The 15,583-nt window shown below is 43.6% G+C and overlaps 4 protein-coding genes across 4 annotated transcripts; 3 read left to right on the top strand and 1 right to left on the bottom strand.

The window, feature by feature from the left end:
• Window positions 1-2,451, top strand: O0I10_003436 (uncharacterized protein; the record flags this gene model as incomplete). The annotated part of the gene is made up of 4 exons (XM_058483507.1): window positions 1-121; window positions 196-366; window positions 443-1,132; window positions 1,199-2,451. 4 exons carry the CDS (start codon window positions 1-3, stop codon window positions 2,449-2,451), a joined length of 2,235 nt encoding a protein of 744 aa, XP_058345706.1.
• A 324-nt stretch (window positions 2,452-2,775) lies between these two features.
• Window positions 2,776-3,641, bottom strand: O0I10_003435 (uncharacterized protein; the record flags this gene model as incomplete). The annotated part of the gene is made up of 4 exons (XM_058483506.1): window positions 2,776-3,111; window positions 3,181-3,299; window positions 3,375-3,527; window positions 3,599-3,641. 4 exons carry the CDS (start codon window positions 3,639-3,641, stop codon window positions 2,776-2,778), a joined length of 651 nt encoding a protein of 216 aa, XP_058345705.1.
• An 882-nt stretch (window positions 3,642-4,523) lies between these two features.
• On the top strand, window positions 4,524-6,418 carry O0I10_003434 (uncharacterized protein; the record flags this gene model as incomplete). The annotated part of the gene is made up of 11 exons (XM_058483505.1): window positions 4,524-4,532; window positions 4,597-4,616; window positions 4,688-4,833; window positions 4,891-5,010; window positions 5,085-5,166; window positions 5,229-5,366; window positions 5,427-5,544; window positions 5,621-5,807; window positions 5,867-6,165; window positions 6,235-6,332; window positions 6,406-6,418. 11 exons carry the CDS (start codon window positions 4,524-4,526, stop codon window positions 6,416-6,418), a joined length of 1,230 nt encoding a protein of 409 aa, XP_058345704.1.
• Window positions 6,419-7,255: 837 nt separating this feature from the next.
• On the top strand, window positions 7,256-15,279 carry O0I10_003433 (uncharacterized protein; the record flags this gene model as incomplete). Its single annotated transcript, XM_058483504.1, has 19 exons — window positions 7,256-7,401; window positions 7,457-7,572; window positions 7,637-8,223; window positions 8,298-8,384; window positions 8,475-8,908; window positions 8,976-9,330; window positions 9,399-9,423; window positions 9,478-10,245; window positions 10,309-10,891; window positions 10,960-11,125; window positions 11,185-12,126; window positions 12,184-12,465; window positions 12,523-13,097; window positions 13,170-13,601; window positions 13,671-13,704; window positions 13,769-13,965; window positions 14,034-14,743; window positions 14,802-14,956; window positions 15,037-15,279. The coding sequence occupies 19 exons, from the start codon at window positions 7,256-7,258 to the stop codon at window positions 15,277-15,279; spliced, it is 6,837 nt and encodes a 2,278-aa protein (XP_058345703.1).
• Between the last annotated feature and the right edge of the window lie 304 nt (window positions 15,280-15,583).

Here is a 15,583-nt window from a genome sequence, read left to right as displayed (position 1 = left end):
ATGACCGAGCCATCCTTGTCACCTCCAGATTCTCCAGTTCAAGTACTTCCACGAGAGCTAACAGAATTCCAGCAAATATACGGGGAGTTTCTCAATGATCAAGAACTTCTCGAGCTTTATGGTATGGATAGTAGAATACGTGGGTAGAACGCAGCAGCTTCATCTAACGTCCATTTTTGTGCATCATGAATTTAGAAACTACACGTGAGCAACGTGAGGGATATGCCATCGAGGAAAAACCTGCTCGTGAGGCTCCACCATCATCTGATGCTCTTCCGCCAGGATTAATACTTTCACCGGAACAACGTGATTTCTATAGCCGTTATCGAGGACCTATCACTGCGCAAGATGTTCGCAATTTACAGCGTATGGATATTAGAGCATGAGACTATAATGACCAGCTTCATCTAACTTCTTCTTCGTATGCGCATTTTAAACTTAGACGAAACCGCCATGATTCGTGCGATGATTAAACAGCAGGAAGCATCCGGTCATGATTCTCCACCACTAGGATCTCCATCACGTGCATCCCCACAACAACTTGGATCCCTTCAACATGGTTTTCCACAACAAGGATCCCCACAACATGGCTCTCCACAACAAGCTTCGCCACAAGGATCTCCTCAACAAGCTTCTTCTCAACAAGGATCCCCACAACATGGTTCTCCACAACAAGCTTCGCCACAAGGATCTCCACAACAAGCTTCTTCTCAACATGGTTCTCCACAAGGATCTCCTCAACAACATGGTTTTCTTCAACAAGGTTCTTCTCAACATGGTTCTCCACAAGGATCTCCTCAACAACCTGGTTTTCTTCAACAAGGTTCTTCTCAACATGGTTCTCCACAAGAAGCTTCACCACAAGGATCCCCACAACAAGGATCCCCGCAACAAGGAACTCCTCAACATGGTTCTCCACAAGAAGCTTCACCACAAGGATCTCCTCAACAAGGACCTTCTCAACATGCTTCTTATCAACAAGCTGCTTCATCACAAGGATCTCCTCAAGGTGAATCTCCACAACAAGCTGCTTCACCACAAGGATCTACACCACCACAAGCTCCTCCTTCACCAGGATCACTCCATGAAAATTTGGGAGCCATCACGATTCGAGAAGCTGTTGGGTTACCAGGTATGTGTTTAGTGCAAGAATACAATGACTTTATCTAATATGCTTTTATGTACATCATGAATGTAGCTGAAACGCTACTTGATACATTTCGTATTGCAATGCGACGTGCTTCGAGTTCAAGTGGTGATGAATCATCTGATGATTCTGATGCATCATCCGAAAATTCGGTGGATCAAGCACACGACCTACTCTGGGATCTGATTTGGCGCCTTTGTTCATATGCTCTCTTTATGCTTATTTTTGGAACCAAGGAGATCGTATACAGCTTTTGCGCTTATGTTGACATGCTTTGCCTCAGCCCTATTGCCAATTTTTTCTTGTACCTTCTCAAGCAGCGTGGTTTCTATCAAGATCGCAACTATATCAATTCACGACGATTGTTCTTGGTTCATGGTGTCCAAACAAGCAGCAGGAGAATGTTCATGCGTGTAGCTGCATTATGGGTCGGATTTGCATTCTTGCTAGTATACATGGCTGCCCCTGATAAGAAACCATTGAAACCTGGACGCCCAGCAGAAGTTGATTTGATGTCGATTTACGGAGCCACCACATCCACGATGCAAGCATCCACAAGCTCTGAAAGGTTTGAGAGCGATGTATGGAAACGAGCCTTGGAAACGACCTATGTTGACGAGAGCGAGGATATCGATTGGAAAACAAGGCTACGATCATGGTTGCCAATCAGCGACTTGAGCCCTCGAGGAATCGTTTGTTCGGTGTGTAACCGATTTTGTGGTCAATCCAAAGCCATGTTGCCTGATCATGCATTGAAATTCAGTGGATCTCAAGTGCTTTACGAACTCACCTCACCAACGTTTGGAGGAGGTAATAAGAACGCTACTCCACCCATATTCATGCAACGTGTCACCATCTCTGGTATGCCCTCTCCTGTCGCTGCAATAACTGATTACCAGCATCCTGGGACATGTTGGCCTATGGCTGGCAAACAAGGATCACTTGGTGTGCGATTGCGTCGACCCGTATCAGTGAAAGCCGTCTCGATTGACTATATGGATTATCCTCATGTCATCACATCCAAAAGTGCACCAGCAGACTTTGAAGTATGGGGCTTGACTCACAAGGGTAATCGATTCTGGAAGTATCCATGGGACTCATTGGCATCCTTGAAGGAGGATGATGGCAAGGTGTATCTTGGTAAATTCAAGTACGACATCAACAAGGCGAGTCGTGTGCAGACTTTCAACATCCAAGCAAAGTCACCACCAATCAAGGATATCGTATTTCGCTTTCTCGATAATTGGGGCCATGAAGATTATACTTGCATCTATCGCGTTCGTGTTCATGGCGTTGTAGTTTAGAAATCCATATCATTTTGCAGTATTGAATAAATTAGCAGTTACAGGATCCACATACAAACAACAGCTTCCCCCCCACACGTCTTGAATATCCCATTTATATGCTTTCCCATCCTTTTACTTTTCTGCAAGTCATCAACATCATATCAAAGGGATCAAACGAGAAACACCAAGTATGTTGTATTATTCCCAAATGCGTGTATAATAGCTCGAAAGTGAATATAGAAAATGGGGCTCTTCCAATACTAAAGATGGTGTTTAATAACGTTGGATTGGAGTATGAGAGGGAGAGAGACCAAGACCTAATGATACAATGTATGCTGTAGATTACTGCTTAGTGGATGAAAGCAAGGCATAGGTGACGGCAAAAACAGCGACGGCGACCATAAGGAGCACATGTAAGGGAACCTGGATGCCTTTGGATGGTTCTTGGTGTACCACGTTCTTCTTCATCGATGCCAATTCTTGTTCATATGCCTGAATCTTCTTTTGCATGGCTTGTAATTCATCGCTGGCACGTTCCATTTCTTCCTTAGCCGTTTGTGGTTCAGGTGCCTTTTCTTCTGCAGGAGCAGGAGCTTCTTTTTCATTCTCAGGTACGTAAGCACATCGCAGCTTGTGTTGTTGGATTTGATCCTTGGCAACCGTTTCCATGTGTGCCCACTATGATTTGTAGTGTCACTTGAATTGCATCCATACCCATCCAATCCAATCCAATCCACCCTTTCTTACCAAGTCGTTAATGGGTTTCTCTTGAACACTAGGATCCGAGACAAGAATCGTTTGAACAAGGAATTTGTCTTTGCAGTTGTAATCAGGCTCTGGCTCTACACGGAAAGGTTGCAACATGACTACATGATGGATGATGCATTAGCCTTCCTTGGTCACCGCCAGCTATGATACGTGATTGGGTTATCTCGACTTACTCTTGACTTCTTGGTGTGAACGGGCTTCTATCAAACCGGCGTTAGGTCTGACACAGTATTGGCGAGGGGCTGTGGTCTTGACCTTGAAAGCCAAAGGGACATCATTGTCATTGTGAATGAGCAGCTTTTCAGTGACGAGTTGTGTCAAAGGACCTGAAACGGGAAAGAAAACGATTAGCAATCAGGGGGTGTGTATGTTGTGCTTTGGGTAGTTGAGTGCTTACGTTGAAACGTCAAGTACTGGTCTGGTTCCATGCGCGCGGTCATTGTTTAGGGTAGATAGAGTGGTATCGTCAATCAGCAAAAAGAAATGAGGGGAGAGGGTATGGGTACAGTTGTTTAGTGGAGAAAGAAGAGGTGAGTGATGTATGGTTTCCTCGTGAAAGCTGCAAAAAAGGCTGAGATGATGGGGCGCGTTGTATCTCCACACACAAATGTCGGTGAACACTTGTTGTCCCGTGCACATATCATATCCATGGATACGCTTAAATTGGTACCCTATTCGACCTGCTCACGAGACATTATACATTGGTTACCATGCAACAGCCCTTTCGCTTTATGATACAGTACCCCTGATGATGTCTTCCCTGCCTAATTAGTGTGTCTAGTGTATAGCAACATGAGATGACGTATATCCATGCACATAAAAGTACATCATGCAAGTCATTTCTCCGGAACACCCCCCATCCCCGGCCGAGTTATATGAAACGTTATGTATAAAATAATGTATGCTGCTATTTTGCTTCAAGTATACATAAAGATATATAGTAGCTATATATATATCGATTGATGTAAAATGCTAAGGTAGCACAAACGCTCTTCTTCTCTTGCTCTAAGAAACAATGCAACCAATTTCATCATACCATCTGGTATTACCCAGCCTCTACACAAATGTAGCAATGTTGTCATGTGCAATGTGGGCCGTATCATGGTAACTGGGTATCGTTCAAAGCGTAACAAGCGTATTCTCATTCATCAGCGCTATGTGGTTGCCAATATTCCAAATCTAGTTGATCGCCCACGTTCACAATAAGTTGATTGTGCTACTTGGATGATTGATGAATTTGGACATGTGGCACAGACATCTTCTTTGATTTTGTTTTCTCTTCCTTTGTATCATTTTCCGCTCGACCTACATTTGTTTCACCCATGCCATTGGTAGGCTTGTAATCTCGCTTGATCTCACCCATTCAATGTGACTCATTCGCATGTTGCTTTGCAGGAACACGCCCTTCAAAGAAGGTTAGTAGTAAACTATCATTCTCCACTAGTGTCCAGTAAAGTGAATAGCGTGTTGCTTTCAAAAACTATAGAGGACTCTTTCCTAGTCCTGGTCCATGGAAACAACCCAAGGCCGTTCCAGCTGTGCTTACACAACCTTTGGGAATGGACATGTTGCCGAGACAAAAGCATATCAAGACCAAGCGTAAACCATATCAGCTCAACGTCATGGTTGTCGGTAAGCGGATCCCTTGAAGAAGTAATCCACGTTGATCTGATCCCCCTCATTGTATAGGCGAGTCTGGTCTTGGCAAATCCACCTTTGTCAACACTCTCTTTTATGCCGATCTCAAAGATACTTTACCCAAGGTGCCTCAAGATACCAAGACTGTCGATATCACCCCTGTTCACTTTGGTAAGTCGTCAATCGATAAACTCGACATACTTTGAAACGACCACTGACAACATTGATTGCTGAACTACATGTAGAGCTTGAAGAAGATGGCGTGAAATTACATCTTTGTCTCATTGATACCCCTGGATTTGGTGATCGATTGAATCGAGATCAAGAGTAGGTAACCGGTTGGAATAGGATGACATGAAAAGACATGACTTTTTTAACATCACGTACAGCGTGCATCCCATTTTGGAATACATTGACCAACAATACGAAGCGTACTATGAAGCCGAGAAACATGTTGGATTTCGTCGAATCATCAAGGATACTCGTGTACACGCTTGTTTGTACTTCATTTCGCCCACTGGTCATAGGTAAGAAAGGAGCAAAAGGAACAATGACATGGAAAAGTGAATGGCTGTATGTATGTATAGCATGAAAGAATTGGACATCAAGACATTGCAAGAGCTATCATCCAAGGTCACAGTGATCCCTGTTATTGCCAAAGCTGATACAATGACTGCCGATGAAAAGAAAGCGTTCAAGAAAGCGGTAAGCACATAGGAGCTTGGCCTGATCCGGCATGGTAATACAAAGTTGACATTCTTAATTCTTGTATCACTTGCAGCTGCTTGAGGATTTGGCTCTGCATGAGATCCCGATTTATCCTAATGCGTATCCCGACGAGCATCGAGAGCCAATGGACGATACACTTCAACATGTACCTTTCGCAGTTATGGGAAGCAATGAGGATGTTCAATTACCAGGTGGCAAAACAGTACGTGGTCGTGCTTATAGGTGGGGCACAGTGGAAGGTGAATATCGTCACATATTAGATAAAGCAATGGTGTATGCTAATTTTCCTGTTTTGTAGTGGAGAATCCTGAGCACTGTGACATGGCACATCTTCGACACCTGCTTATGATAGAATGCCTTCACGAGCTGGGTGATATTGCCCATCATCATCATTACCACGATTACCGATTACGCCTCTTGCAAGCCCAAGGTCGTGAAGACATCTTGATGAAATGCGATGAAGAATACGATTCACATATTGAAGGCATGACCAAGAATCTAGCCAAGGAGATGAGTGAACGAGAAGAGAACATGCGTAAACAATTTGTGGATATGGTTCAAAACACGGAAGATGACTTGAAACAACGAGAGCAGGAGGTGGGTAATGAATGGGATTTCAATGGTATCATGGGAGCTGATTTCTTTTTCGTGATTCTCCAATTGTAGCTCCAACGCAAACGAGAGGCGATGATGAAGGAATTGGAAGAGCAGCAGCGCCAAATCGCACAATTAGAACAAGATTTGAACGACAAGTTGAAATTACGGTAAGCTTTATATATGTGTATTCAGGATGATTAAGGGATGTTGTTCTTACCATTTTACGCCTTGAATTCATAGTGCAGCAAAGTAATATTGTATTGATACCATATATGACGTTGATAAACTGTACTTTAGAATCATACATCATCCATTACTGAGTATGAAAAGGATCTACATGGGTTACCGAGGGAAGTGTATTAGATATGCACGTGCACCACGTTGCATCTGCAGGTGGAGGATAATATTGATGGGGTTGCACAGCACTCAGGGGTAAAGAATTAAAAGGCAACTAAGCATCCTTGTTCGCTTTATATGTATCTCAGAATGGGCACCACCTTAAATTCACACACACACACCCAAGAGGGAGAAACGGATAGCATGATCGTCTCCTTAAGCGTTACGATAGTGGCTGCCGATAAAGTACGTTGAGAGCTGATGATAATTTAAGATTGGTCAGCAAGGGGCTACACCCATGGGTCCAAAGATACGTCTTCATCCCATTCACACACATATTCGTACATTGTTGAATGTTGAAAAGAGGATATTATGGTTTACAGTGTCAGGGATCACCTATTTGACTACATTACTCAATGATGATACTTTTACTGTATAATGAATGTCGTGCTGCCATATGACTCTTAATAGAACTCGCTTGAGCACAGACCAACGCAACTCAGCTGAACATCAGTGTGGCATAGTAAACCATAAATGGGTATCATCTGCGAAGCTCCTTATACTCTGATTCTCCCCTCATCACCGAGACCCCCTCCTCCTTAACGCATAATGACGCCAGAACGTTCTCAACATACGCATGTACCATGTTCGGTCCTTCTAATTTCCTTTTTCCTTCTTCTGACATCGACACACGTTCACACCGCAGCTTCCCTTGCCACTCCTTTTTCTTGTTCACTACCCTTCTTTTCTTTCCATGACAAACAAACGTAGGCCTGTCAAGTCTTCTGCTACGTCAACCACCTGCATTCTCGATGAGAAATACCGTATCCCAGGCTACCATTTCCAGCATTGCAAAGGAACAACACACGATCGCGATTTGTGCCTAGCTTATGGCTACAAGTACGACAACACCTCCATTCTCCAACAGCCATCGAATGCTCATCTTGTACAATAGAATTGCAACCAATGAGTCCGTCATTGCCAAGATTTCACTGTCATCGCTTCGATTGGAACGCGAGTTTTATCTCATGAAGAAGCTATACCAATATGTGGATGGATCACACTTTATTGGTACTGAGATTGTATTATGCATGTATTGTTTCCCCCCTTTGACTTATCGCGATCGCCCTAATAGTGAGGCCAATGGAGTATCTTCGGTTGTCAAATGGGATGGTGGCAGCTGTCTACTATAATGACGACCCTTTTGAAGCGACACAGCAAGAGCGATCATCCTTCTTCCCATATCCATGCACCGACTTTGTTCGCTTTCTGCAGTTTGCCATCCAATGCACCGATTGTGTTGAATTCATCCACCGATACCAGATTGTCCATGGCCAAGTACGACTTTCAGCTTTTCGACAAAGTAGAGACAACAACAACAACACTATCAAGCTATGGGATGTCATGGGCCAATCATCAAACAAGGAACTATTACTGAAAAGCGAAGGGTGGAGAAAGGCCGTCAGCAATGACGACATTGTTCTTTACATGAGCCCAGAACAAACAGGACGCACGACGTATGCATCTGATCATCGCTCTGATATCTATTCACTTGGCATCATGTTCTTCGTTCTCTTGACCGGCAAACATCCTTTTGACGTGGGTGGTGGTGTATTGGATATCCTCAATGGCATTCTCAGTCGAAAACCAGTACTTGCTCATGAGCTGATGCCCAACATACCTGAAATGCTTTCGCGTATCATTGAGAAAATGACACACAAGGTTCGTTGTCGGGGTTACTAGTCTTCGTAGTACAGGATATTGACATGTGTGTGTTACAACATCATCATCATCAGGTACCAGATGATCGCTATGCTAGTGCTCATGGAGTCCGATTGGATTTGATTGAATGCTTCAAGAGGTTGGATATCACGAATCATCAGGTAGGTAACCTATATAATCAACCTTTTCATTGTATGTGTGTGGTTCTTGTTCTCCTTGGAAGCTCATCATCTGCATAATAATGAATTTAGAAACCAGCAATCACACCTTTTCCGCTTGCACAGCATGACATTGCATCACTATTTACTTTACCCAAAACGGTGTATGGTCGACAAGCTGTCCTTGAAAAAATGAGAACGATCATTGCTCGTTGTGCTACTCCATACAGTGCAACGTCGTCATTTCCAAGCAAGCTGTCAGATATCATCGACTCCACCACCAGCAGTGAGAACATGTCAACAATATCAGAAAGCAACAGTGCGACCAAATCCGATGGTGATTCAAGGAGCGTGTACAGTGGTGCAGATGTCAATAGCGAGCATATTATAAGCAGCACCGGGAGCGAGAACCATAGCAGGGGATGGAGAAAGGCAATGAGGACAACCATGGTGGGCCTTTATGGACCAGGAGGGATTGGCAAATCCACTTTATTTACATCCGTACAACCAATGGCACGACAAAATGGGTAGATGTTTTATCCCTTTTCTATTCAACTTGAGGTATTAACGTATGATTTGGGTATTTGTACATAGCTATGTGGCCACAGTCAAGTTTGATTCAAGAAACAAGGTTCCTTATAGCGCACTCCTTCAAGCACTCTCCCAAATTCTCCAGCAAATCATGACAGAGCCACAAGAAGAGATGCGAAGGTTTCATCATTATCTCAGAGCTTGTTTGGGTGCACGCTTTTCAAACATTGGGATATTGGCAGACTTTGTACCAGAGCTTGGAGCATTATTGGAAAGACCCGATTCAGCAAAACGAGGAGTATCATCCAAGAAGGCAATAGCAACAATCCAAACCGACAACATCGAGGCACAAAATCGCTTTCTCAATATGTATGTCGAGATCTTCCGATCCATCACTTTTTGGAGAATGATTACCCTGGTATGGTATAGGAAATACGGTGTTCATTCTAGATCCATGTTACTGATGATAAGATGTCACGTTTATAGTTTCTCGATGATCTTCATCAAGCAGGTAAATATGAATGGATTTGAAAAAAAGACATTGACTCATGGTGGAGGGTCGTAGATGACGCATCTTTGGGATTACTTGAAGCATTGACAGCATCCAAAGTGAACGTGCTTTTATTCATGTCTTATCGAGATAAGGAAGTGTCGGGCAAGTTTGCCAATTTTCTTGAAAGCCGGCATGACACAATGCATCTGCTGCAAGTGGGTGCGCTCGACATGGAGCCATTGATCGATTTATGTTGCGACGCATTACGACGAGCACGAGACAATGACAATGATCGTGAATACGTTCGACCCTTTGCTCAAATTATCTACGACAAGGCACGCGGCAATGCTTTTTATACCACCCAACTTCTCCAAACATTTGTACGACGACATCTCGTTTTCTTCAACTGGGAAACAAATGCATGGGACTATGACTTTCAACAAATCCAACAAGCTGATATCTGTGGACAAGCCATGAAGGAAATGGACGTTGCATTCATCACAGCTCGATTACGTGAATTACCCGAGTCATCACAGCGATTGTTGAAGCTTGCTTCTTTTGTTGGAGATACGTTCTCTTGGAGCACTGTGAGAAGCCTCATGCTTTATTGGGGTGACGACAATGAAACACCAGCATCATCATGTGAAATTGGCAAAGGGCAACAAGACAATGAACCCATGAGCAGCCTGCAAAATGTGATTCAGGAAGGTTACATTGTCCCCATCGATGAAGATAAATTCAAATGGAGCCATGATCGAATATCGCAAGCAGCATCAGAGCTAGCCGATCCCAAGACCAAAGGATCCATCCATTTTATTGTGGCTCGTCACCTTATGGCAGGTATGTGTGTGTGCATTGATCAACTATAGGGATTCCAATCCTAAACATGTCTTTGCATACTAGAGCATCAAAGTGATCTCTTTCTTATTGCCGATCATCTCTTAAAGTGCAAGCATATACTCTTGTCGCTTCATAATAAGCAACCTTATCGCAAAGTCTTGATCCAAGCTGGCAATATGGGTCAATCCACTGGTGCGCATAGCATGGCCGTCAACTATTACAACATGGCAATTCGATTATGCAATGGAGACGAGGAATGGATGACTGATTATGACACGACGTTGAGCTTGTACACCAATGCAGCAGCCCTGAGTTGGATTGTGGGGAAGCATGATCGCACAGAGACGTTATTGAACACCGTATTCACATACGCTATCACCCCAGTTGATCGTATCGCTGCATATCACATACAAGCCAAATTTTACTTTGGACGTCAGCTATACAACAAGAGTCGAGCTGCTTTGCTGCAATGTCTGGTGGAACTAGGCGATGAGCTCTCCAAAATGGATGTTTCGGATCAGGGTCTCGAGAGGGAATACAACCAAATCGAACGACTGCTAGAGGAGAAGGCCATTGATGACATTTTGGATATGCCACCTTGCCAAGATCCTTTGCTAATTGGTTCAATGGGTTTGATGGATGAATTGTAAGTGTCCAAGTAATGACTTTGATATTATCTAGGGGAGTATGATACTAATACGTGTGTTTATTAAGGCTGGCAATTCTTTATTGGAATGGTGATCACCGTGAAATGTATTATTGGGCCGCACGTATCTTAGTGCTTTCTTTGACCAAAGGATCAGTCAGCCATTCTGGTGCTGCTTGTATGTTGGTGTGCAGTGGCTTTACCACCCTGTATGGAAAATACGACATTGTTGAGGTATGCATGTTATGAGAGCAAATCAATGTAAAGACGTAGACTAATTTTTCTGTGTATAGAAATTGGGTACATTGGGGATTGCATTGGCAGAGAAGAATGGCAAGAACCAAGACAAAGGGCGTGCCTACAATTTATATGCAGCATTTGTCTTATTTTGGAAGCAGCATTATCGGGAAACGTTTCAATGGTTTCGGTTGGGTATTCAATACTCGATGGCAGCCGGCGATGTCATTTACGGATCGATGAATCAGATACATATTTGCACCCAAATGTTTTTCCAAGGCCATCATCTCACCGACACATTACGACAAGCCGAATCAACTTATGACTCGATTCATGCATGGTGGCCAACATTTGATACCAACAGCTTTGCCATGGCAATCGTTCGCGTGTGTAAAGCACTCAATGGGCAAACGTATATTGATACCCCTGATGTATTCGATGGAGATGATGGGTTCAGAGACTCGCAATTCATCCAGGACAGTATTTGTCGACAAAGCTCCAATCCTGAATCGATCTTGAATTGGTATGAAGCATTCAAAATGGTGCCACTGGTTCTCTATGAGCATACAGATACCGCTATCGAAGTTGGCAGTCGTTCCTTTGTCACCATTGATGGCCATCCATGTCATCGTCACACACGCATGATGCTTTTTTACTATTCCTTGGCTCTTTTACAAAAGGCGCGTCAAGAGGAAAGGGGTGATGAAAGAACAACATTATTGGCTCAAGTCAAGCGCAATCAGGAATTGATTAAACCTTGGGCTGATGCTTCTCCCATCAACTTTGGGCTGTATTGGACAACGATTGAAGCCGAGCTCATGCAATTTGAAGGTGGTAGTGCTGAGAACATGTTCAAAGTGTGTCGGCTATACGAGACCGCAATCAATCAAGCACGTGAAGGATCATGGCTATTGGAGATGTGTGTGATACATGAATGTGCTGGTGCCTTTTACTATCGTATGGATATGCAAAATGTCGCAGTGACTATGATCAAGAAGGTACGTGTACAAATGTATAACAACCTATAGGCTTTGTTCTGATTTCCTCTTATATAGTCAATAGATCTTTATACTTCGCATGGATCATATGGCAAAGCACGACAAGTTGGTTCGAAATACGCATCCCTCCTTGCCAGCTACCTTGATGACAATCGTGAGTTACATGATGCAAGCATCCAAACGGAGCACGTGGCACTTTTCAATGGTGGCAATTCTTGGAGTTCATCGCAGGAGAGCAACCAGAGCTTATTTGGGCAAGAACCTCTCACAGTATCCACTGGTTCCACGGAGTCAATTCCTCCCGTGACATCGGAGCAAACATTGATGACTTTGGATATTGTATGTGTGCATAATATTTTGTGATACATACGTTTGCTTATTATTATCATGCATTAGATTGATATGGCATCCATACTCAAGAGCTGTCAAGTGATGTCCTCGGAGGTCAAGTCTGAAGGGCTTTTGACAGCCATGATGAAAATCATTCTCGAGAACTCTGGAGCCGATTGTGGTGCCATCCTTATCAAGAATGAATATTATGGAGTAAGCGCCTATGGAACCAGCAGCAGTCAAGGAGGAGCAGGAAAACAAGATGATGTGGATGATGCAAATGGTGTTCAGTACTTTGATCCACCCAAGCGATTATCCGAATCCGAGACATTTGTGCCAAGTCGTATTGTTCATCACATGCTGCGTACCAAGGAAAGTCTCTTTATTCAAGATGTCGCACAGGACCCACGCTTTGCTTCGGGACCATGGTTTGAACGATTGAGTCGAAGGTCATCAGTCATTTGCATGCCGATTATGCATAGAAGCATGATGATTGGATGCTTGTTTGTGGAAGGTGCAGCGGGAATCTTTACACGACGCCATATTACAGTGCTCGGTCTCCTCTGCCAGCAAATGGGCATATCCATATCCAATGCAAATCTTTTCACATCAGTGCAGAGAGCGACAGCTGCCAAGATGAAGTAAGAGGATGGGATAGGGAGGGTATGAGTTTGGAAATCGCATGGGTTAACTTTATTGTTCTTGATACGTAGCATGATTGAAAAGCAAAAGCAGGCTCTGCTGGAAGCCAAACGGAGCAAAGAAGCTGCTGATCGAGCAACACGACTACGTGAGATCTTTTTAGCAAACATGAGCCATGAGATACGAACACCGTTTTCTGGATTCTACGGGATGATTTCCTTGTTGGCTGGTACCAAATTGGACAAGGAACAAAAGGATCTGGTGCATACAGCAAAGACGTCTTGTTCCTTCTTATTACAAATCATTGATGATTTGCTCAATTACTCAAAGCTGCAAGCTGGCAAAGTCACGTTGGATTTATCACCAGTGGTTCTTGAAGATCTGGTTGCGGATGTTATCGAGATGCTTATTGTGATGGCTCTTCAAAAACGTATCAACATCACATATAGCATCGCCGATGATGTTCCTTCTGTGGTGATGGCTGATGGCAATCGTCTACGGCAGTAAGTAGTGATTTATTTAGGTTCCAAAGATTCGTTTCAAGAGCTAAAATGTGGTGTACATCTGGTTAGAATTGTTATCAATCTGCTGGGAAATGCCATAAAGGTACGTTGGTAATCTTAATTTTGAAAGCAGTGAATGACACTAAATCTAATCTTTTCATGGATAGTTTACCCATAAGGGTGAAATCTCAATCCGCTGCTCTTTGGCCAAGAACCATGGCGACACTAGCAACATTGCTGAGAATGGAAACAAGGATGGATCAGTCATGCTACTGTTTGAGGTCGAGGACACAGGCATTGGTATCAGTGAAGAACAGCGCAAAATGCTTTTTGTGCCATTTTCTCAGGTTGATGGAAGCACAACGTAAGATTGAATGCCGGGGTGGGTGATACTTTTGCAATGTTGTGTGTACTTACTTTAATGAATTATAGACGTAAATATGGTGGTACAGGGCTTGGATTATCGATTTGCTCGCAACTGGTGGATTTGATGAATGGCAGCATTGATGTGAAGAGCACCTTTGGAAAAGGGTCAACGTTTTATTTCACGGCCTGTGCGACACCCTTGCCAGAGGAGATTACGAAGCGTAACAATGCGATTGCAGTACGGCTTGCCAATTTGAGTCATATGCGTATTTTGGTTGCCGACAATCATGCATCCACGGTTGCCATGGTACGACACATGTTGCCTGGTATCCAAATCGACGGTGTGCAAGACTTGATGTTATCGGATGCGAATGCCATATCAGATTACAGCTTCGTTCTCATGGGCCTTTTCTTTGACGAGCAGCACCTGCAGCATCTGCAATTGAACAAAGCACGCTATATTGTTCGGCTCCATTATCCCAAAAACAACAATGGGGAAGCTACAATATCCGAGACCAAGCATCATGATGATAGGCAACAATTGCTACGACCAGGAGATGAAGGCAACAACGTCGATACGCCCATTTCCATGACAGTGCCGTTACGACGACGAAAGTTGTTACGCATCATTTCCGAAATCATTCAGCGTCAACAACCGGGTATATGTACTTCACCACTACCGTGGCCTGAATACCGACCACCAACTAAACCAACCGGTAGCCTTACGGAGCAAGAGCGAGAGTCCTTCAAAAACATGCATATCCTTGGAGCTGAAGGTACGGCTAAAGATCATCATTCGTGGCAGGATAAACATTAATAATGCTCTACGAGTAGATAACCCAGTGGCACAGAAGCTATTATACAAGCAGCTGACACGACTTGGATTTCAGGTACAAATGACCAACAATGGTTTAGAAGCAGTGGAAGTATGGCTGTCTCGACCTCCCGGATATTTCAAAATGGGCTTCTTCGATCATCATATGCCTTTGGTACGTATAATATCGAGCCACCCTTGTCTAATCCACAATGATGAAGCTAACCAGATAATGTCATATTTTTCCTTTTCAAGTGTGACGGCGTGGAAGCAACACGAAGGATAAGAAAATTGGAGCAAGACCGTGATGAGGGTCGTGTCACGACAACCAATCATAGCACCACCACCACCTCCACCTCATTTCCAATTGTAGCATTGACAGCCGACATCCAGGATAGTGCCAAACACCTCTGCATGGAAGCTGGAATGAATGGTTATTTGACAAAGCCGGTTGACACCAAAGAGCTCATAGAAGTATTAAGAAAGCATTGCACATAGAAGTACTAGTAATACATTAATTTATAACGACCATGCTGCTTTGAAGCGCTCGTCTGTACATAATCCTTTGGGCTGTGTAATAGTCGTCATGCATTTTATGGTATAGATCAAGGGGGCCATGCTGAGCGTTGACAAGATGTTGTGCAATAGAAGGCTTAATAAGGCGAAAAGAGATGCGAAAGGAAATTTTCACTATACTATCGAGCATCTAGTATCACCCTATGTCTTGTCGCTGTTGCATCATGCATAAGATTCATCACCACCCGTTTGCCTGTTGAGCATGTTACTGCATACATAAGATTTA

Source organism: Lichtheimia ornata (assembly GCF_029851405.1).
Source record: "Lichtheimia ornata isolate CBS 291.66 chromosome Unknown scaffold00011, whole genome shotgun sequence".
Lineage (NCBI taxonomy): Eukaryota > Fungi > Mucoromycota > Mucoromycetes > Mucorales > Lichtheimiaceae > Lichtheimia > Lichtheimia ornata.
Note: the sequence above shows the minus strand (reverse complement) of the source record. Positions and strands in the feature narration are given on the sequence as shown.